Here is a 21,340-nt window from a genome sequence, read left to right as displayed (position 1 = left end):
AGGATGCAGGACAAGTGAATCTCAGCGTCAGAATGCGACGGAAAGGGGGTGATAACTGTAACAAGGTGTTATTTTCTTGTGTTCACAGCTTCACCTGACATTATAAGCCAGAGGTGGGCAGCTCATGGATCTTGTATAAAAAAAAAGAGAATAGAAAAAAAAAGAATAGATTTATTTGATCTTATTTGCTTATAGACCTATTGTTATGCTTTGTACAGCAATCTATCCATATTAATATGGGGAGGTATTTTCTTACAAAGCATGTCAGAAAGCAAAAACAAGAAAACTTAAGAACTACAAATGCTGTAAAACACCATATCCCAGGAAACAGGATTGATTTGTTTTTGCCTTTTCTTAGATATTTTTGGGATAATCTGTTTTGCTTTTGTGTATTTTGAAATCCTGTTTTTGAGCTTTTGTCCAGTACTGTTGTATTTTTGCAACTCAGAGCCACAACGTTTCTTTAACCAAGAAATATCAATTGAGAAGAGTCACACGCAGATAAAAGCAAAGTGATAAGATAAGATTGATGTACAGGTCCCAGAAATTGATCTATTGAACTATAAAACTGTGGAAAATCAAATCTTACATGATTTATTCAGGGCTAAACAGAAAACAACCCTGAAGTACTGTGTTTATACTTTCATAATGTCATTGGAGGTCATGCATTCAATACTGTGGGCTCTTCAGGCTGAGTGTTTATCCTGTGCTAATATTTGCTCCATCTAGTGGTAACTTGAATAAACACTCTCATTGAGGTACCTTTTATTCTCTATTCACCGTGGTCCATCTCTGGTCCTGAAATTTTCTGTTCAGCTACGTCATAACGTTTTTTTATTAATATTCTATTTCACTAGTTGAAACAGATATACAGGCTGGTATTTTTACCGAAAATGTCAGAGAAGTTGCCCAACAAAACAAATGACTGACGTGTGAAATTTACCAATACCAAACGTCGCTGAAATCTAAAGTCCCGCCCATGTCTGAGCGTCAGTCCAATCACAGAGCTCCCTTTGGCGGTGGTGGGCGGGGCGGTTACATCCCCGACAAAAGGTAACAGGTTGCATTCCCAGCGGCGTAATGAACTTGTTGGTGCTGTAATTTGTGTAGGCGTTATTCTTCCACCCACTTTCTGTGTGGACTTTGATGGATGTCTGTGAAAATAGCTGTATTACCATCGGTCGGCGGGACGCGAAGCATCAAAAGAGGAGCAGAGGGATAAGTTCAGAAGAAGAGGTAACTTTTCAGTTTGGACCTGCCATAGCCAGACGGCTAAACCAGACAGTCAACACTTCTCGGGCAGTTGAACGCTTTGTGAGGGATTTTCTGGTGCCGTATGGCTTTAATTTCCTCATTTAATTAAGTGAACAAGTAATGGGATATAACAGCGGTGTGTCACAGCGAGTCTTTACCTATTTACTTCTGTAGCTTGGCGGCTAGCGACGATACGAGATAAAGCAGGAGACTCCTAACAGCTGATCTGTGGTGTGAAATAGACATAGACAATAGACATGATACATGTTTGTGTTCAAGCTGAAGGGCTGACTGTGCTTCTCCTGAAGGAGCTGGAAAGATTTGTGAAGATCCTTTTAGTATCAAATTAATTCAAATTTCATGTAATTTTAATTTGATTTGTGTCCACCTCAAGATCAAGAAGCAGTAGCTGTGCCTATGTGCACACCTGTACCACCAGGTGATGTGTTATTGGACAAACGGTTACTGTTTTGCCACAGAGTTGATGTCCTCACACTATATGTAAACACATGTAAATGTTAACCAGAGAAAATGAGTAAAACTGGACATGCACTGACAGCTTGCTGGCAGCTCTGTTGGAGGAAAGGAGCTCCTCACTGCTCAGATGAAACCGATGACACAAGCACCAGCAGATTATAGTGTTTAAGTGGGAAAGGCCGCTTGTATTGTGACATAAATTTCACTAATAATAGCACTGAACCTGCCCAAGCCTCTGACACACTTTCATGTCTAGTTTGACATGGCGGTATGGGGCAGAAACGGGGCCGGTTAAATGTTAGCCTGTTTGATACAGTCAAGAGTGACGTCAAATCCCCCCAAAATGTGCCACTCTTTATCTTTCTGCCTGAGTAGGTGAGCGAAACAGAGGAGCAAGTGTCAGGAATGTGAGGCAAGGGAGGGCCATGCTTATGTGCTCCAAATATGGTGTCATTTGTATACTGTTTGGTAACATTGAAGTCTGGCTTTGTCATGCCAATGAACTCCTTTAGACTTGAAAAGAGGAATAAATGGCCATTTGTGTGAGTGTGAAAGAGGAGCATTGGCATGTGTGGAGAGAGGACAAGGGTCTGGTTTTATGTCAAGAATGTAATCGAGAGGGGAGAATGCTCTGAGGACCGAGCGGATGAGGAGAGAAGGAGTTTATCTCCGTCACGTTGACCCTCGTGTGTGTTTGTACTTTCTAGGTCATGCCTGTAAAACTTAATGATTCCTCAGGTGGACAGTGGTTAGATTGCTCTTTCACAGTGAGTATGATTGGATGCTGTCAACTAGTTCTCTGAGAGCTGACAAGTTAATTAAAATCAGCTGAAAAAGACTTCCAACAGTTTTAATGATTAGTTACCGGCCAAAGTAATTTATTAAACAAAATTTTCCCACGGCTGCTCTCTTTCTCTGTCATCATTGTACACTTTATACGGCACTGACACTTTAGTCTTGACTTAAGAAGCAATAGTTTGACCATTGAAACTAACTCTTTTGGAAAAAAAAGAAACTTCCACAGCCTTATTTCTTTTCACAGCACTTTTAGCCCGTTCTCTTACTGTTTTACAGAATAGTCCACAGGTTTATGATCATTCAGATGATCTTTACTTGTGACCCTGCTGCTGGCGGGAGCTGTGTTCAGAGGTTTTGTCTATCCCAGGCCACTGGGATGAAGACGTGATCCCACGTGAGACATCGGAGGCACTCGGCATGACTCCACACGTTGCTATTTCTCTCCTCACTCCCTGTGATCTCCTAACTCTGTTTTCCATTCCTCAGATCTTAACTGAGAGGCAGCTGCAAATCAATTACCGTGTGAGAATTCAATTTGAGGCCGGAGGCAGAGGTCCCGTCAGCACAACTGCAGGGTAATGGCTGTCGAAAGCCCCACTTATGGCAGGCCTGAGAAAGCTGGCCCGTTGCTTTATGTCGTTATTAACGATGGGCCGATATGAGTTTTTCTATGGCTGGTGCTGATGCGGAACATTTAAAGATCAGGGGGGGACCAAAGCCATTATGTAATGCTGATATCATGCTTTTTTAATCTGATAAAGGACAACCATTTAATGACAAAGTAGACACAGAATCTGATCATAGATCAATGTTTTTTTTAACAATATTATACCTCTATGTCATTTCTGTTTACTTATTTAGAGCCATCCTGCGCTCTGTTTGCAGTGCACTTGATTTAGTTAGCAATTCATCAACCGAATAAGGGAGTCAAAAACGTCATTCCTCAGGACCATCCATCAGAACAGCCCGAAGTGATGTTTGCATGCCTCAAGACATGTCACCGGCATAATTCCAAACGACAAATGATCAGACAGAGTAATCAGTCCAGCAGTAGTCGACACACTGTAATATGTCATTTAGGCTGGATCACGGGAACGGTAACTGTTTAGTCACTTAATTAACATATTTTTCAGGTCGGAAGAATGAAGTCAGTTCCTTTTAAAATAAATTTAGCAAGAGCCGTGGGTGTGATTTACGCAGCACGGGTTTATTTCAGAGAGGTGCAGAGTCAAAGGGCGGTTCCAGGACAGAAACATAGGGTAATAAATCCAACTTTATAGGATCAGAAAGTATAAGAGAGCAGGAGCCGGGCGGGGCGGGGTAGATTTTGCATTCTCAGAATCGCTGCCCTTGTTTTCTGCCCCACATCATCTGGATAATGGGATGAGTTCCCCCCTCACCCCCTGTCTCTCTGAGCAGGCAATCTGCTCTTCCTCTGACACAAATGAAAAATCCAACTGATGAAAACATGCAAATGAACAGATACTCCGAGATGAAGAACAGTTTCTGCAAGTTTGTCTGGTCCCACTGCAGATCCACCCGCTTAAAACACGTCACATCGTATGCACGGATAGTTTAATGCATTCCTCTGATGGCATGTCTTTGCAGCAATCAGCGGTGCATGACCTGTTTGGTTTAAAGACTGTAGGATGCAGACTTCATGCACGACTTCACAAATTAGTTGTGACACGGTGCCTCCACTGTGGTTACCACACGGTGGGAAAATCCACTAACAGCACCGATCTGGTAAGTGGGTCTGTCTTTGGCCAGTGCCTGTACACCCCAGATTCTTTCAGAGGTTTTTATGTCATCTTTAATGACGTCATTCATTCAGGCCAGTCATTAAGCTCCCTCTATCTTCCTCCTCAATAGTTGGAATAGTGTAAAACTCTGTAAAAGCAAGGATTTTTCAAGGTTTTTCTGCTCAACCCAAAATCCCAAGATCCCAAAATCTTGTGGATTAAAAAAAAATCTTTCAAAAATCCGTGTGTATGTACTGGATAATGTATGGATGCATGTGCGAGAGCTAAACAGGGTTACGTGTTTGATTATTTACTTTCGTAGTCAGTCCTCTGTGTGCGTATAGGAGAGTGGCTTGATTGTAGGAACAGCTTGACTTTGTGTTTTATCACACAAAGTGCTGATAAGAGGAGAAAAGTGTTTTCTTTCTCTCGGTTCTCCCTCCCTTTCTGTCTCCCAGCCCACTTTCTGTCTCTCACCTCAGGGAGCTGTGGAAGGACGTGGAAGGTGCGGAGCGGAACGGTCGGGAGGGAGTGTTGTAATGGTTTTATAGTCTGTTAAATGAACCACAGCACTGTGAATGATGGGATCTTACAATGTAATAGTTATCTAAGGAAATGCCTGGAATGCTAAATACTTACTTTATCTTATTTCAGCTGACTAAGCTGAAGGTGTGGTCAGTGGAGGCTAAATTTTAGAATTCGTTAAAAATGAGTGTTGAAGAAGGGAGACATGAGTGTGAATTGTGTTGTAAATACTGAGAAAAACGGTGACACTAGTTGCCTTGCACCTCTCTGTGCTCGTGCTGTGAAATGAGGAAATTGGCGCTGGTATCTGGCACAGTGACTTAAAAAAAAAAAAAAGGTTTAGTTTCTTACTCGCAGACAGCGAGCCATCTATAGGTGTGTGCTTTCAGGTTAATGACTAATGGAGGGCACCGGGAACAAAGTTCACACAAGCGGTCAAGAACCAGAAACTGAGCCTGTAAATCTTTGATCTGTATTTGTTCAGAGTGAGACCATATCAATCAGTTTTAGTATTTCAGTGCTGCTCTGTGATGAATGTCTTGTTTAGGAATGCTCTGTTTAATTTTCATGTCAGGGGGAATTTTTTGGGGGGGGGTTGGTATTGATGTTTTTCTCTTTTAAGAGAACACAAACTCCAGTAATTTTGTATAATCAAGGCTCTTTTAATATTTTTAATTATAAAATGTCAGACTATTTTAGTAAGAATCGAATGTTCTCACTGCATCTTGTAGCCAGACTGCCATGGGATGCACTTTTTAATTTTTTTTGTTAGGATTTCTGTAACCGTGCAAAGCGACCCGAGATCCAAATGCAGACAAATAAGAGATTAAACATTTCTTCAGTGTTTCAAATAAGATGACTTTTTATTTCTATCTTTTAACCATTCAAAACAATAGGAAGGGAATAAGGCTCAAAGCCAAAGTTTGGACATCCTCCAAGATTTTCACTCATTCTTTCTGGAAAAGGCTTCCAGTTCTGTGAGATTCTTGAGCCGTTTTAGATGCGCTGCTCTTTTGGGAATGGACAGTCAGATGTTTTCATTTAAGAATTTATTGATCACCGTCACTGGCTGCAACACAAACCCAAAACAGGAGTTGTTTTTCCCCACGAAAACTGCACGAATTACTGCTTTTTCTCCAAACAGTTTTTCCTGATCGCCAACTCCATTTTAACCTCACCAGTCCACAAGGACATAAACAACTTGGTTTTATTTTTTTTCCTCCTCTATATTTGTTGTAACCCGTAGGTGAACTGCTCTAAAGTTTTCTGCTAGTTCAGAGTCTCCGGGCTTTTCAGAACTTGGGTGTAGCCTCGAAGGGGGAGTAGGCTGACTTTTTACTTGTATAGTTGGTGATCCACATGTCGATGTCTTTGTGCAAGATGCTAAAACCCAAATAGTGTAGGGCTGTCCTCACCAAGAACAATAACTGTGACAGAAACTATAAATAAAAGGTTGTAAATTTAGTTTTCATTCAGGCAGGTGGCAGAATCGACACCACAACTATAATGACAACGATGGTGGCAAACAAAGTAGTTGGAATCTCTTTGAGACTCATTTGAATAACATCTTCTTCTCCCGTCTTCTTCATCTTTTCTCTGTTGTGTTCCCAGCATGTGTTCTTCAGGCCGGAAGACCCCAGTGGACTACGGTGTCCAGATCCGCTTCATCAATGACCGCGATGACAGTGTTGGGGGGCAGCCTTTGTCCCAGCCAAAGAACAAGACCCAAACCAGCTCAAAATATGGCGTAGCAGTCAGAGTGCAGGGTATTGCTGGCCAGCCATACCTGGTCCTGAAGGATGGCCAGAAAGGGGACTCATACGGGGTCCAGCTCAGGACTGAGTACACTTCTGGCTCTGGCTACCGCAGCCTTCCCCGGAGGAGGGAGACGCCGGATCCAGGAAGAGTGGGGGCAGATGTAGGAGAAGGAGAAGGGGCGGGAGGGGCATTACGCAGGGCTCAGTCCCACGGTTCATTACTAGACCGGGACGGAGGCGCCGACAATGAGGATTTTCAGATGTCGAGACCACCTGGGGATGGAAAGTCTGGTAGTTATGGGAATCTTGATGGAGGAATTGGAGTTAGGGGAGACAGAGAGGAGGTGTGGGGAACTATTGGTAACGATCAGGCAGGGCTCAACAGGACACAGGGGTCAGTGAGGGACAGCCAGTCGTACCCTGACAATCTTCACCAATCGAATGAGGTTCACTCTAATCAGAGACAGACGACTGTGAACAGGCTGAAAAACAGATTTGACGGCGCAACCTCTGGAGGCCAGCAGAGAGGACTCCCTCCTGCACAGCAGCATCCCCGAGCTACATCTCCCCATCTCCACCCCAAACCCTTCACCTCAACTCCGTCCTCAACCCACAGCAGCGTAGGATATGGCCAGGGCTTTGTCACCAAAGCTCCTGGAAACTCAGCCAATCGGTGGGGCTCAGATGAGCATCTGCAGGCAGGTCTGACCGAACCTCAGGTAAGAAGGCTTTTTCTCTTACAGCTTATTTTTCCAGTGAGCTCTAACCACCACAGTGCATGCAACATTGCAAGAGTAGTTTTCTGATCTATGTCTTAAGGTGACCCCTGACCTTTTGCTGGACCAGGTTCAGAGTGCAGAGGTGAGCAGTGAGGAGGAGCAGGTCATGAGGACAGTGTACAGCATCCTGAGACAAGGGTACAGACCTCCACCATGTTCTCATTTGACTGCCTCATCACGTTCATTTGACCTACTCCAAATAGTTGTGAAAAAGGGTAAATGAATGTGCCTTTTTATTTCTCTCAGGTCGAGTGAGAGTGATGTTGCCATCAGGCACAAAGTGAAGACAATTTTTCAGAAGATTCAGAGCGTAAAGGTTTGTTGTTGTTTTTTTTCTTCTTCTTCTTCCTCTACTTGATAAAGAGATAGTTTATACGTATGTCTCATCTTACACTCTTTTTGTTGGCAGCCTAAAGAAAGCCCCCTGGAGTGGATGAGAGAAAAAAGGGAGCTTGAGACAAAGGTGGCTGCACTACAAACTGCCCTGCGGGAAGAAAGGACGGTAAGTGGAGCAGAGACAAAAATGTGAGGAGGCAGCGGTGTCTTGTGACCTTCCGTCAGATGAAAACATTTTCTTTCTTCTCTCTTTCTCTCTTTCATGCATCGGAAACTAAGTTGGTATGAGTCTCGCTTTTCAATGCAAAACAGTTCTCAAATGACAAGGGAATACCTGGACGGTACAGGCGGAACTTTTTGGTGGTTAATGTAGTTTCTGTGTCTTGGATGACCAAAGTCTTTCTCAAATCACCGTGTTGATTGATAATGGCTGCCACTCCAGGATGTCCAAAGAGTAACCTGCCAAAGTACCCCAGCTCTAATTACATGGATCACATCCAGTGCCACATATAAACACTTATCCGAGCCTCCCTGAAACGAGAAATTGCCTCGCCAACTATTTCATTTGGTTGAGAGAAAGAAACCATTCTCAGAGTGTTTGTGCCTTTTTAACTAATGTAACCGGGAGGACTGAGGGGGCTCCTTGGATTGTGCTTCAGATTAATCCGCAGATTAATCCTTAAAGCCCCGCGTCCCGGTCAGAGGCGCACGCACACACACAATAATCTAACATCTATAATGACTCATTATATGTTGGTTTAAGGAAGCTTGGCAAGTCTTAATCTTTATAATAGCTCTTAATAACTTAAGCTCTTGAATTGGTGGGCAAATGCAAGCCTTCTACAGCAATTCCTAGAACCAATTGTTTATGCCTCCAGAGCCACCTGTCTTGTGTTTCACCGCTCTCATTTATTTATCGTGCAGGATTCTCTTAGCAATTCAGATCCTGCTCTGAAAGCTGAGCTGGAGTCCTGTCTGGATGAAAATCTGCAACTCCAGGAGATGCTGGACCGGAAGAAGAAGGAATTAAATGACACCCAATCAGAGTGAGGATAAAACAGCAAAGGCACAGACTTTGGAAAGCAGGAGGCTTCTGCACCATCGTCTGTGTCATGAAGCACTTTCATGAAACACACGGCGACTGTAACATATTCACATGACAAACAGGAAGGTCAGTTATTCCCAGCCTCACAAGTGCCAGTATGTCCTCTTTTCCCTGCAGGCTGACTCATCTGCGTATGGACAGGGAAAACGCAGAGAAACGTGTCAGGGAGATGGAGGACCAGCTGGCTGAGCTTCAAGATGAGCTGAGGAGGGAGAGCGGTGGCAAGACGGTAACACGACAGATGCGACACTGTCACACAAACACACGCACAAAGGCCGAATCTAAAAGCAGTTTTGTTGAGTACATCCTAATTACGGTTTGCTAAGTTTAAAAATCCTTTTACCATATAGGATGTGCTAACTCTGATTCCAGAAAAGCTGGGAAGTTGTGTCATCCTGCTCGATTTACAACAACGCGGCTTCATACAGCACAGTTATTTATTTAGTATCATGAAGAGAGTGGACACGAGTTCCTGTTTCAAAACCGCACCACTTATTCTCTAGATTCTATTAGATTTTTGTACTTTAAAAGCAGTTCTAAGTTGCGTAGGCCATTGTCACCGAATGGTGAAAAGCGTCAGTAGTTTCTGTGTTTCCTTCTTCTGCAGGACTTGATGTCTTCTCAAGCTCAGCTGATGGAGGTGTGCCAGTTGAAGCAGAGGCTGGAGGAGACACTGAGACAGAGAGAAAGGGAACTTACAGCTTTAAAAGGAGCTCTGAAGGAAGAAGTGGCGACGCATGACAAAGAGCTGGAAGCGCTCCGGGAACAATACAGCGCTGACATGGAGAAGCTCCGCAGCAGCATGGACCAGGTGTCTCAGGTGGGCAGAGCAGCCAGCTGGATGTCACTGAGATTTGATGCGAAAATGTTTCCAAGCTTCACGTGAAGCGAGCAAAGCAGGCCTGCAGCAACGGATGCGGTGAAGAAACACCGGTTCTCTGTGCTTCTAAGTTTCTCCCAGAGCAGTGGGACTATTGCGTATTTTGTTGGGAAGGAGCCTATTTAGTGTTTTGGTGAACTTTTAGTGAACCAGCTCAGATTGCAGATGTCACCAGGTTTTCAAACCCCGCCTCCCGCATTCGGTTTCATTTTTGTGACTAACACGGTGTAATATATCTCATGTCTTTTTTTTTTTCTTCTGAGGTTGCATTTTCCCAACTCCAAGACATGATAAGGACTTCTTTTTTCCAATTTCTATTTCCTCATACATAAAACATACAGCTAACCAACGAGCAACAGTTAATCAGCAGTGAGCCTCAGAAAGTCCAACACCTCGTATCTCACATTCAGAGATGTCGACAAACACAAAAAGATCTCCGAGCAGTGTGTTCTTTTTTTCAGTCTGTTCCTTTGAAGACATGAGATAACCAGAGTCGGCTCAACACGCCGAGTCACGGCAGTCTGAGTCAGCGATGGCCGGGGTCATTATCTCTGATGCTTTAGAACTTAAGAATAATCTTTGTGTTCATACTCTAATCACAATATTCAACACCCTACTGGACTGACCTAAAGCCTCATGACACTGTTCACAGGCATGAGGGAGTCTTTATGAATGTTTCTTAATGTTATCATTTAGTTTCAGCGCAAAGTTGACATCATCTGAGATGTCTGTATTATCAAAAAAGCTTAACATAAAGCACTGATACATATTGTACATACATACTGACATACTGTCAGTACTTTTATGACAAATTGAAATGAACTAAAGATTGGGGTAATAAGACTTGGGTTTGATGACAAGTCCAAATTGTAGCACTGTAGCTGAAGTCGAATCATATTACAACTATGATATTCTTATGACCACATAAGCTATAACTATTTAGTCATGTTGACACAGAAAGAAGAATAACCACCTTCATAATCATCTGAGCGCCCAGCGGCCCTCTTCAAACTCATGCAATTAAAATGCACGATTAAGAATACATTTACATACATCAATTCTTCTTTGTCCCTCCGAAGTCTCACGCAGGGATCGAGGCCGAGCGGCTGCGTGTGAATGCGTCGGTTCGCTCTTTACAGCAGCAGCTGGAGGACTGTAGAGACGAGAGCAGCCACTGGATGGAGCAGTTTCATTCCACCAGAGATGAGCTTCGAACCACTAAACAAGAGTGAGTCTGTTCAAAAGGATTTTTTCACGTAGTTTGTCTTTGCGTGCCTGGGTTTGCTGTTTCCAGCGTTCACCTGCACGTGGATTTTCTTTTTTTTTTTTGCACTTACTTTACTACTAATCTGTTTGTGTTTTTCTCTCTCATTCCGCCTGCTCACTGTTTCTCCCTCCCTCTGTCAGAGAGCCACCCGGCGACCCTGAAACACAGTGAGGGTTCCCTCGTTTAACAGATTTGTGTTTAGATTTGCAGAACTCTTGTAGATGTAGTTAACTGTGCTAACCGCTGTCTCGCCGTAGTGTCAAGGCCATTCACACTCCGTTCACTTGATTATCATGATCCCGTTTAAAGTTCAGTTTCCTCCCAAGTTTGTGGATGAGCCAACACCAAGGATGAATCTTATTCATTGTAGTGCATGAGTCTCCTGTTTTCAAGGAGGACAACGTTGTGGCTAAGCAGTAGATACAGTAAAGCTGTGACCACCGTATGACAGCAGAAACCATCAAGACACAGAGGAGGGGTGTGGATAGCCTTATATTTGTGTCTGCGTTGAACTAATATATAATGTAGCCTTGTTTTCCTGTGAACTGTAATGCCATGCATTCATGTGCTGATTTATTGAGTGTCGTTTGTAAAAGAAATAACCATTTACTGCTCATTAACAGCGTTAAAGCAAACTCTTGCTTTACCTGTACTGTTGTTGATCTGATAATGAGGTGGCATTCACACGTGACACTATGTTATATGATGCGCCGTGCGCACTTCTCAGGCTCCTGCAAGCCCGTCTTGAGAAAGAAGAATTTGAGGATGAACTAAAGGAGCTGAAGGAAAAAATGAGCACAGTGAAACAACGGGCACCCGACCCCAGCCACACGCAGACTCTAAACCAGGTGCAGTAATGCGTACCATCGGCACCACTCGATCACGGACACGTTAACATGTTGTTTGTGTGGCCTTTTAACCATCAAACTGTGAAATCTCTGTTCAGGAGCTCCAGCGATACAGTGCCGATCTGAAGAAAACCAAGTCTGACCTGGAGAAGCAGAGGACGGAATTTGACAAGAAGGTCATGGAATTGATCTCTACGAAAAAATCTCACCAGAACCAGGAGGCTGAACTGAAGTACGAAATCGACAGGCTAAAAGACCAGTTGCAGAAGGCCAAAGAGGACTATGCGAAAGCACAAGAGAAAAATAAACAGGTTGGTTTAATCTCATCCTAAAAGCATAATTGAATCCTTTGCCCGACTAGTCCAACAGTGTCACGTCCATGTGGTTGGTGTTTATAAGTTCATGAGATCAGCTTGAATGACTGTTCTGGGGAGAAACATTTCATTTTTTCTATTAAGAAAAGTCTCTGTTGTACCCTTCCTGCCAACAGCTCCCAGACCCAGCCACCATCTCGGAGCTACAGCAGAAGCTTGGTGAGGCACAAAGTGAAGCAGCCAAGCTCAAGGAGAAACTCTCTGAAGCTGAAGAGGAGCTGGAGACCACGACAACACGCCTGAGTAGAGCTCAGGTGGATGTTAACTCTCTCCAAGATGCCCAAAAGGATCAAGAGGCAACCAACACTCGTCTCAGAGAGAAACTCTCAAGATTAGAGGTAAAGTTGAATCCACACAAACACCACCCAGCTCACTTTTAGATACTAAAAGTGGTAGGTATGTAATAATAACTGTTTCTTCTCTTTGGTTTTACTCAGGCTCAGCTGCAGAGCAACGCTACAGAGACCTCAGAGGCAGAGCTCGCCCTCCACACCGAGGTGAGAGGCCTGAGGTCTGAGCTCGATGAGGCCAAGAGAAAGAATTCCAGGCTGAGCCAGGAGCATCGTGAACTCAGTCTGCGTCTGGAGGATTCAGAGCGGGACAAGGACACGCTCAAGCAGACCATCTGCCAGCTGGAAGAGACCAAACGACAGCAGGAGAGAGCTCTGGAGAAACTCAACAAAGAAGTAAGAAGAACGGATCCTCTTTGCAAAATGACCAAAGCTTGTTCTCACTGCTCAATAGAGACCACACAGCTCAACAAAAACTCCACCTTTTTGTCTCCTCTCCCCCTCTGTTCCTCTGTCAGTGCGACTCTCTGAACGTGTCCTTGGAGGAGGAGACGCAGGCTCTCAAGGTCCAGCTGGAGGAGCAGAGAGAGCGAACGCGCAAGGAGATGCAGGAGGCGCAACGTCACGGAAACGACGCTCATTCTGAGCTGGAGAGAAGCCAATTAAACCTAAGAAAGCTAGAGGAAGAAGTGTGTGCCCCTATTTACGTGTTCTTATGCGTGCTTTGTCTCACTTTAACCCTGCTTCCCCAGAGTCACATGGGGTCTGAATGTTTGTCATAGTTGTAGCAAATATTATCCATGAAGCATGTTTGGACTGACTGAAGGGTATCTCAAATGTAGTGTGCCATTTCTCTTTGTAATATAATGATGAATCTTCCTAGATGTCCCGACAGAAGCGGGAGCTTCAGCTTGCATGTGAGGAGAGAGATAACCACCAGCTGGATAAAGAGCTTCTCACCAACAGACTGCGCCACCTCGAGGGAGAGATAGAGGCCAGCAAAAACAGCCAAAATGAAAAATCGCGTGAGATTCGCCTCCTGGAGGTAAGACGCTCATCTGCTCACCTTCTGCTTTGGAAGAACAAACCATTTGGGAGTCTCAGCCATGACCGTAGGGCTTTTAATGTAAAATAGTTTGCTCTGCATGCAAAGTCTGCACAAGTTGGTGAACAAAATTCCACTATCTGCAAAACACACAAATGCGGTACATGGAAGCTCCATCAGCATCATAAGTGAATTGGAATGGATCTATAAAAAATGAGTTGTGCGAGCAGCGAATCAACGCGATCTGTTCTTGTTTGTCAGGACAAGCTGAAGCGTATGGAGTTGGAGCTGGACGAGGAGAAAAACACCGTGGAGATGCTGACGGACCGAGTGTCCAGGAGCAGAGACCAGATCGATCAGCTCCGCTCTGAGCTCATGCAGGAGAGATCCTCAAAACAGGACCTGGAGCTGGATAAGAACGCCATGGAGAGACACGTATGACCACACACACTAGACTGTGTTGTCATAAGCAGAAATTCATGCCAAAATGCCGACTTGCACTGTTGTATCCTTACTTCGGTTGGGTGAAAATACTGTACATCCCATTCCCGCTGAGTTTGCTGCAGGTGTTTTTGAAACTGCCGTTTGTGTCCCTGCAGCTGAAGGAGCTCAGGAGCCGCGTGGCTGAGATGGAAGGCCAGTCTCGCTCCTCAGCAGGAGTTTCCCAGCTTGAAAACAAGATCCAGGAGCTTGAAGAACGACTGCGAACGGAGGAAAGGTACAGTGCTACAGAAACACAAAACACTGCTGTACGTCTTCATCTGACAACTGATGCTTTTTAATACCTCTCAGCATAATCCCATGAAATCCAACGGAATAAACTGATGACAAACGAGACCGATGCTGATTGCATTCTGTTTTTTTTCTGTCCTTAAAGAGAGAAGAACACGGTCCTGGCATCACAGCGTCGCTTGGAGAGAAAACTGAAAGACCTCAGTATGACGCTGGATGAGGAGAGACACACACACACTGAACAGAGAGACCAGGTATAGATGTGAACGTGAAGATTAGTTTTTTTTTTTTTAAACTTGGGAACACACTCGCATCAAAGACATGCGTCTTGACTTGTGCTGCAGCTTGCTCTGAGGGTGAAGGCTCTGAAGAGGCAGGTGGATGAAGGAGAGACCGAACTGGAGAGGATAGAAACCGTGAGGAGGAAAGCCCAGAGAGACGTGGAGGAACAGACGGAGCTCAAAGAGGCCTTGCAGACCAGAGTCACAGCGCTGGAAACGGAGCTCAAGTACGTGTTTCGCTTCTAATTTCTTACTCACTGTTAACTTTTGGTAACCATTGTGCAAGACACTTCCTCGCTGTGGTATTTTTGTTGAGTGACTAAGAAGGAGGCACCTTCTCCTCCTCCTCTTTAAGTCACAATATGAATGAAACTGCATGTAAATGACATCATGATCACTGAACTCAGATTCTTCAGCCATGGCAAATGCACACCAACAGCTGGTAGAGATTCACACAACCTCCCTGAGGTGCTTTATTTATGTTATTTGATGTGTGTAAAACGTACCACACAAAATAAAGGGATTTTTCATTCAACAACTGGTACGTTACTCAGGTACCACCAGGGAAATTACATGACAGACACGCTCAAACTAGTTCCAGTCAAAACCTTGTGGTTGCCCTAAATGAACAGCAGGGGGAGCACTGTGACTGCCACTTTTATGATCGTATTCGGGCTGAATAGGTGCACGAGAGTATGATACTTGACTGCAACAGTAAATTTTAAGAGAGAACGTAATCAGAGTTTTGCGTGTCACAGGAGGAAAACTCAAGCAGCCATGCGCCCAGCTTTGGATTCATCAGCCTTCAGCTCAGACGATGACGACAGCCTGTATGACCACTCCAACATCACCTCCATCCTCACCGAGAGCAACCTCCAGACCAGCTCTTGTTAGGGCAGCACTTCAGGAGCAGGATGAGAGCAGGAAAATGTAACACTGTATGTAGACTGGGAGAAAAGCCAGAAGACAGAATGCCATGCACTACAAACAATGAGGGAGGTCTGCAGGCACCTGGGAGGTAAATTGCTATTGTTGAGCCAACAAAGGAGTGATGGAAAGAATGGATGGAAGGAAGCAAAACATCCTCAGCATTTAAGGGAATTTCCTTTTGTTTAGTTTCATTTTGTGCATACAAAGTACACTAGCCAACATAAGGTACAACTCAGCGTGTCAAACAAAGAGAGAAAATGAACTGCAAGAAAACAAATCCAGCTGTGACTGATAAAAAACATTAGTAATGTTTTGCTCTGGAACTTTTTTGGTACAAATCCAATAATGTTCTCTTGCACCATGTCAGCAATGAAACCCTTACCTTATTTCCACAACATGGTAACAGCTCAGTTTGACTCAGCTCTGGCCATTTTTGGCACCAGGTACTTTCCTTTACTGTGTTTCCTGCAGATAATATCCCGTCAGCCTTGGCTGGGCTGTAAGCTTATTGTCACAGTGGTGATGCAAGAAACTAATGTAACACAGAGAAACAGGCACATACTTCTGCATCTCTGAATAACTGGGGCGACTTAACAATGCAAATCATTTTACACATACAGGTGATTCTTATTGCAACCTGATCGACCTTAATACGTCAGAAATGCAGGATTTTCTATTTAAATGAAATCTAGACTTCGTTCACAGAAAAGAATGAGCATGTGGTTTGTCGATGTGGTTGCCGATTAAATGCATCACGTGCCTTAGAGTAGTTTGAGACAAGAGTTTATTTCTCCGTCCAGCCTGAAAAGTCACATAGTGGCTGAATGATATGATACAGCAAAAAGAACTGCAGCTGAATGGCGTCTCCAGTGCAGAGATGCTGCCTCTGAATTGTTGTTAAATCACGCAAATGTGTCACAAACCTCCTGCTGGTGTTAAGGTTTAGATTTGACTTGCCTGTTCGGTCTTTTTTTTTTTTTTTTTTTTATGTATCACAAAATGGCTGGGTTTTTTTGTGGGTTTACGGAACTTAAGTAATAATAGTTTTCCACTTGGAAGTGAGGAAAAACGGCCAACATTACAGCTAGAAAGTGTATTTGTAGAAGCTGCACAATTTCTATGCATTCCTTTTATACTCAGTCGGTAAGACATGTATATATTGTCACTCGTTTGCAATGCCTTAAAATTGTTGAGAAAAAACATTGTCGTTGATGTATTCCTCTGAGTATTTTTTTTTTGTGCAGTATATTTAACATTTGTAGATTTTTGTATGTTATCAAGCTGATTTTTTTCTTTTTTTAAACAGTTTGAACACAATCGGTGAAAAGTAAGATTACATTTTCCTGCAATGTAAAGTTTGTCATCATATGTTCAGTGAAACTGGAAAATGGTACATAATGACATGTTAGATGTATCAACGAGAAAAGACTCTGGTATATATCATAATTGTGAAGCATTTCCCTATGGCTGAACTTCTGAAAAGGGTTCACTTTTTTTTTTCTATTATGTATTAATTTAGCAACAATAAATATATCGAGTTCGGCGTATTCTAACATCTTTCTTTGTGTGTTTTTTGCACATTTTAGGAAGCACACCCAAAATAAAAATTGGTCTTATTTTTTCCCTGGAACAAGAGAGCATCTCCAGTAAAAGTTCACAGCGCCTGTTTCAGTATGTCTCTCAGGAATGTCAGCTGACTTCAACGGAAGAGATAACAGCTAGAGCTAATCAAGAAATGTTGTGAGTCCAAAAAACTTTAGGACTGCTTAAGACAATTAACAGTCACTGTTAAAGTGCCGATGTTATACAACATTTAAAAAATAAAAATAAAATAAAATAAAATACTGGATTTATGTGTAGTCATGCCCTCTAGCTCTGAGTTGGAGTAAAGTGTAGAACTAACTTTTGGGGTATCACACAAAAAATCTTAATAAAAAGAGGTCACATTTAAAAGGTGCTTGTCACCCCTGCCCTGTTTTCAGATGCACATTCATAAGAAGATGGTCCATGTTTGTGTTTTAACCTTGCTTCTGTGGAATCAGCTGGTGTTTTTGTTACGTAAGCTGGATTTCCGTGGACATGTTCTGCTGGAAGAACCAGTCCAGCTGAACACTTACCCGAGCTGATTAGGCACGACGGAATTATCAAGACTAAAAAAAGATAACAAGAATTATCAAACCGTTTACAGCTCTGACTTATTAACGGAGGTAATTAATACATTTGATAACATATTCCGACCTGTCCAAAGGCTCTGAGGGGACAAGGGCTGACTCGGTGACGTGACTTACGGGGACACACATTTTTCAGTTGGACCTTGTTTTTTTTTATTTTTTGCCGCAACGAAATGGCGGCAGTTTAAACTTTATTTGTACATCTAATGTTTTTGTTTTTATGCAGGTGTTTAGAAGACTAATTTCAACTACCAAACTAGTTTTAGAGAAACGGAGTATTCTTTTTACATAACTAAAAGATCTCACCAAGCAAGACAAAATGCAGTGGCGCTTGAAAGTTTGTGAACCCTTTAGACTTTCCAGTCATTTCTGCTTGATTATGACCTCGAACGTCATCAGATTTTTCACACAACTTGAAAATCTATAGTAAGAAGCGCCTCTTAAAAGGAGCCACCTTAAAGTAGTTGATATATGAGCTGTTGTTGGAGGGACTGAAGAAAACTGGCAGTGAGACTTGATAGGGATAGAAAAGGATACAAGAAGATTGTTGACCAACTGAAACACAGTTGCAGCAGTAATCAGGAGGTATAGAACGAGCTAATCAGAGCCACAGTGTTCTTTGTGATGCCACAGACTCGCTGCTTGCACAATCTACGGTAAAAAAAAAGCAACAAAAGTGCTCCAGATGTTTTACAGGAATTGTCCGTGAAAATTGTTTGTTTGTAGCAGTCCAATATTGTGCAGATGACGCTGCATAACGTCAACCTTTGAGATTTATATCTTCAAAGGGAACTTGCTTACTCTTCAGCAAACATTTTGTGGTCTCTACGACACTCACATGACACACGAGACACAGACAGATTAAAACATTGTGTTCAGTGCAGCATGATGACTATGGAAGGACTCGCATTGCTGAACCGTTTCTTTCCCCATGAGTGTACAGCAACACATAAAACTAGGCAAAGTCCTCAAGAAGTACACGGTGAACCAGTAGAAGAACGTTATCTTCCCCAATGGATTATCCTTTCCTTTCCAGAACAAATTTATGTACAGAAAATGTCAAAAGAAGCCTCTGTTCTCCATTGATCCCAACTGTGAAGCATGGAGGCAGCTCTGTGATGGTTGTAGCAACTATATCATGGAATTCTCTCAGATGTGTAGTGGCGCTGCACGGTAGAGTAACCGTGTAACCAAATTAACCAAGTGGTACTAATATTGTTTCTCATGCCCACAGCTAAAACAGTTTGAAACTGGCATGAAGAGCACAGCAGTGATATAGAGCCCCTTGGATTGGACCCCTGAATCCTCACATCTTCACATAATCAAATATCTGTGGTGCGACGAGTAGAAAGCAGACGATGATGCTCCTCGATGCAGACGGTCCAGATTCAACTGCAGACTTGTACTATGTGGCCAAGTATGTCACCTGACGTGATTACAGCAGAATGCTTCTGGGGTGTTTTAAAGAGAGTTGTAAAGCAACACGACTTATTTTCTTACTCTTAGGTTCCCCCCCTGCAGTTGTGGGATATGACACCACTGTCATAAAAACAAATTGCTGTGGGAGCCCCTGCAAATGTGCAGCCATACACGTGACTTTGTTGTCACGTTGAAGAAGCCGCAAACGCACCAACAAAAGCCCACAAAAAATGTCAAGCAACCACGAGGCAAAACAATGGAGCAGGGCAGAAACCAAAGTCGTAAACTGTGGAATCTTAGCCCTCATACGCTCTGGGACAGATTCAGGCTCATGGATGTACACAACAAAGGTTGATGAACTTTAAAACAAGTCAGAGGCATATCATTTTAAGGTTCACAAACTGCTCTAGTGTTGCTTCAATACGAACTTTGACAGGTGATATAATTTTGAACCATTAAACATTTAAGTGACATTGGGCACAGGCTTGTTAAAGAGACCACAAATATGTGCCGCTGCTGTTTTGGTCTCTTATCTGTTGTTGCAGAATTGTTTTTGTTCATCACAGCTGTGGTGATCAGAATCAGCTCATCTGACATGTTGACACAAGAGGACACAGTTCCTGTTTGTGGACACCTTCACACAGCCATGTCATTCAGTAGGTTCCCCCCCCCCCTTTTTATCTCCTAACCATCAGCCTTTTTGTTGTTAATCAGTCAGCTAACTCGACACATGCATTCTGTGTTTATGGAAAACTCAGGCCAGAGGCTGACGTGACATGTTGATGGTGACAGTAAAACAGAGTCCAGCTACATATAACACTGTACAATGATTGATCTGTTTTACTGAAGGTTAATTTTGCCAAACAAATCTAATAGCCAACAAAATAAAGTTTGGACTCTGGTCCCAGGGCAGAAATCAAGCTCTGTCATCTTCAGCTGACAGTATATGCTTATGTACAAATGTACAGGATTCACAGGAACTCTATTCTTCTCTAACCTCAGACTGAACTCTACCACCCACTTAATAGATTTAAGACAACCGTATGAATTTGTTGAGGGAATAATGTGTAAGTGTGTTGCTGTTGGTACAGCCAGTGAAATGATGGATGGCTTGTTGCTGCCAGAGGCACCACAGGGTTAGGAACGTCAAGAATGTGTAGCATCAGCTAAGATCAGCGTGACACCAGATTAAAACAAACTTCTTCTGATTGAATTAAGAGAAAGAAGGATCCCATGTGCAACACTCTGTTGTCTGTTGATCCCACTCACCTTTTGATATCAGGACAATCTGTTTACAGAAACTGGACGAAATTCAAGCTTTTACTCTTCACGACAAAAGCTTTTTGTGAAAATAGATGAAAGTCAGCTCCCTGAAGGAATACTTCAGCAGCTCCTTAGCGTATTTATGCATTTAGTTTCCTATCTGGCACACTGGAACACAGAACTGGCTCTGTTTGACTATTTTGTAGACTCCAGCATAGCCTTTCTGCCTCAGAAGTGTACAAGTCTTCTGGTGGTTTTTGCAAAGTTACTTTACCTCCTACGGTGCCATTGTGTGACTGATCTTCAAAAAATGCAACAAAAGAAAAGCCCTCTTCTTTCCTGCTTACCAGGAACTGGACTTTCAAATCTTCACTTGTGGCCTAATGTCACACCTTCAGTGTTTGCAGAAGGACCAGATCCAATGTCCTCTCATCCAGGGTAACCAAACCTGAACAGCTTCAACGTGTTGTGTACGGTACCTCTTTTGCGAGACTATTAAAAACAAATGTACATACTTTCCATGGGTGGGATTGATTTTCCATATTCCAGCTTTCAACGGCCAACTGTTAAACCTGACAGCTGATTTGCCAATAGCTGGGTGTGTGTATAGTTTTGAAATCATGGTGTGTTTGCAATTACATGTGGTGTAAAAATGCTTCGATTTGCCTTGAGGGGTGTCTACATGTAGAAATACAAGCCTCATAGGCTTGGACAAGCTAAAGTAAATGTGATGTCACCGGTTCTACATGAAACTATTCAAAACTGAGGAGTGGAGAACAACCATGTCATCATTCTGATACGTCAGTGAAATACCTCTCCTTGTGATCAACAGCACCTGTAGGTTGGACTTTTCAGAATTTCTAAAATGACGATATCACAGTCACATTGTTTCATTCAAACGAAGCAATCCGTTCATGGAAATATCTTCTCTCTAACTTAATTAAAACATAACTTTCAAAGTCATTTTTCCATTATTTTAGTGTCCTGAAAGCGATTATGTTTAAGGATTCACAGAAAAACACAGATGACCTCAATGGAAGCCACAGCCCCGATGAGGAAAAGGGAGG

General features: G+C 43.1%; 1 protein-coding gene across 7 annotated transcripts; it reads left to right on the top strand.

Annotated features, from left to right (window-relative positions):
* The first annotated feature begins 1,045 nt into the window (after positions 1-1,045).
* cgna (cingulin a) lies at positions 1,046-16,973 on the top strand. 7 transcript variants are annotated; one of them, XM_075465526.1, is made up of 22 exons: positions 1,046-1,236; positions 3,016-3,104; positions 6,408-7,272; positions 7,400-7,470; positions 7,579-7,648; positions 7,742-7,834; positions 8,593-8,714; positions 8,891-9,002; positions 9,381-9,593; positions 10,733-10,881; positions 11,061-11,087; positions 11,648-11,768; positions 11,867-12,079; positions 12,259-12,480; positions 12,580-12,828; positions 12,951-13,121; positions 13,316-13,477; positions 13,739-13,912; positions 14,077-14,195; positions 14,355-14,463; positions 14,554-14,717; positions 15,249-16,973. In XM_075465526.1, the coding sequence occupies exons 1-22, from the start codon at positions 1,147-1,149 to the stop codon at positions 15,382-15,384; spliced, it is 3,741 nt and encodes a 1,246-aa protein (XP_075321641.1). In that variant the 5' UTR covers positions 1,046-1,146; the 3' UTR covers positions 15,385-16,973. The 7 variants fall into 7 exon arrangements, with proteins under 7 accessions (XP_075321641.1, XP_075321637.1, XP_075321636.1 ...); XM_075465522.1 differs by having other exon boundaries at positions 7,373-7,470; XM_075465521.1 differs by having other exon boundaries at positions 7,352-7,470.
* Positions 16,974-21,340: the final 4,367 nt, after the last annotated feature.

The sequence above is a fragment of the Odontesthes bonariensis genome, chromosome 5 (genome assembly GCF_027942865.1).
Source record: "Odontesthes bonariensis isolate fOdoBon6 chromosome 5, fOdoBon6.hap1, whole genome shotgun sequence".
Lineage (NCBI taxonomy): Eukaryota > Metazoa > Chordata > Actinopteri > Atheriniformes > Atherinopsidae > Odontesthes > Odontesthes bonariensis.
Note: the sequence above shows the minus strand (reverse complement) of the source record. Positions and strands in the feature narration are given on the sequence as shown.

Bases quoted from the DNA above. Each gene is read 5' to 3' on its own strand.
- cgna (XM_075465521.1), top strand. From the start codon at position 1,147: ATGGATGTCTGTGAAAATAGCTGTATTACCATCGGTCGGCGGGACGCG. The intron at 7,471-7,578 runs GTACAGACCTCC...TATTTCTCTCAG, and splicing joins TACAGCATCCTGAGACAAGG to GTCGAGTGAGAGTGATGTTG. The intron at 9,003-9,380 runs GTAACACGACAG...CTTCTTCTGCAG, and splicing joins GGGAGAGCGGTGGCAAGACG to GACTTGATGTCTTCTCAAGC.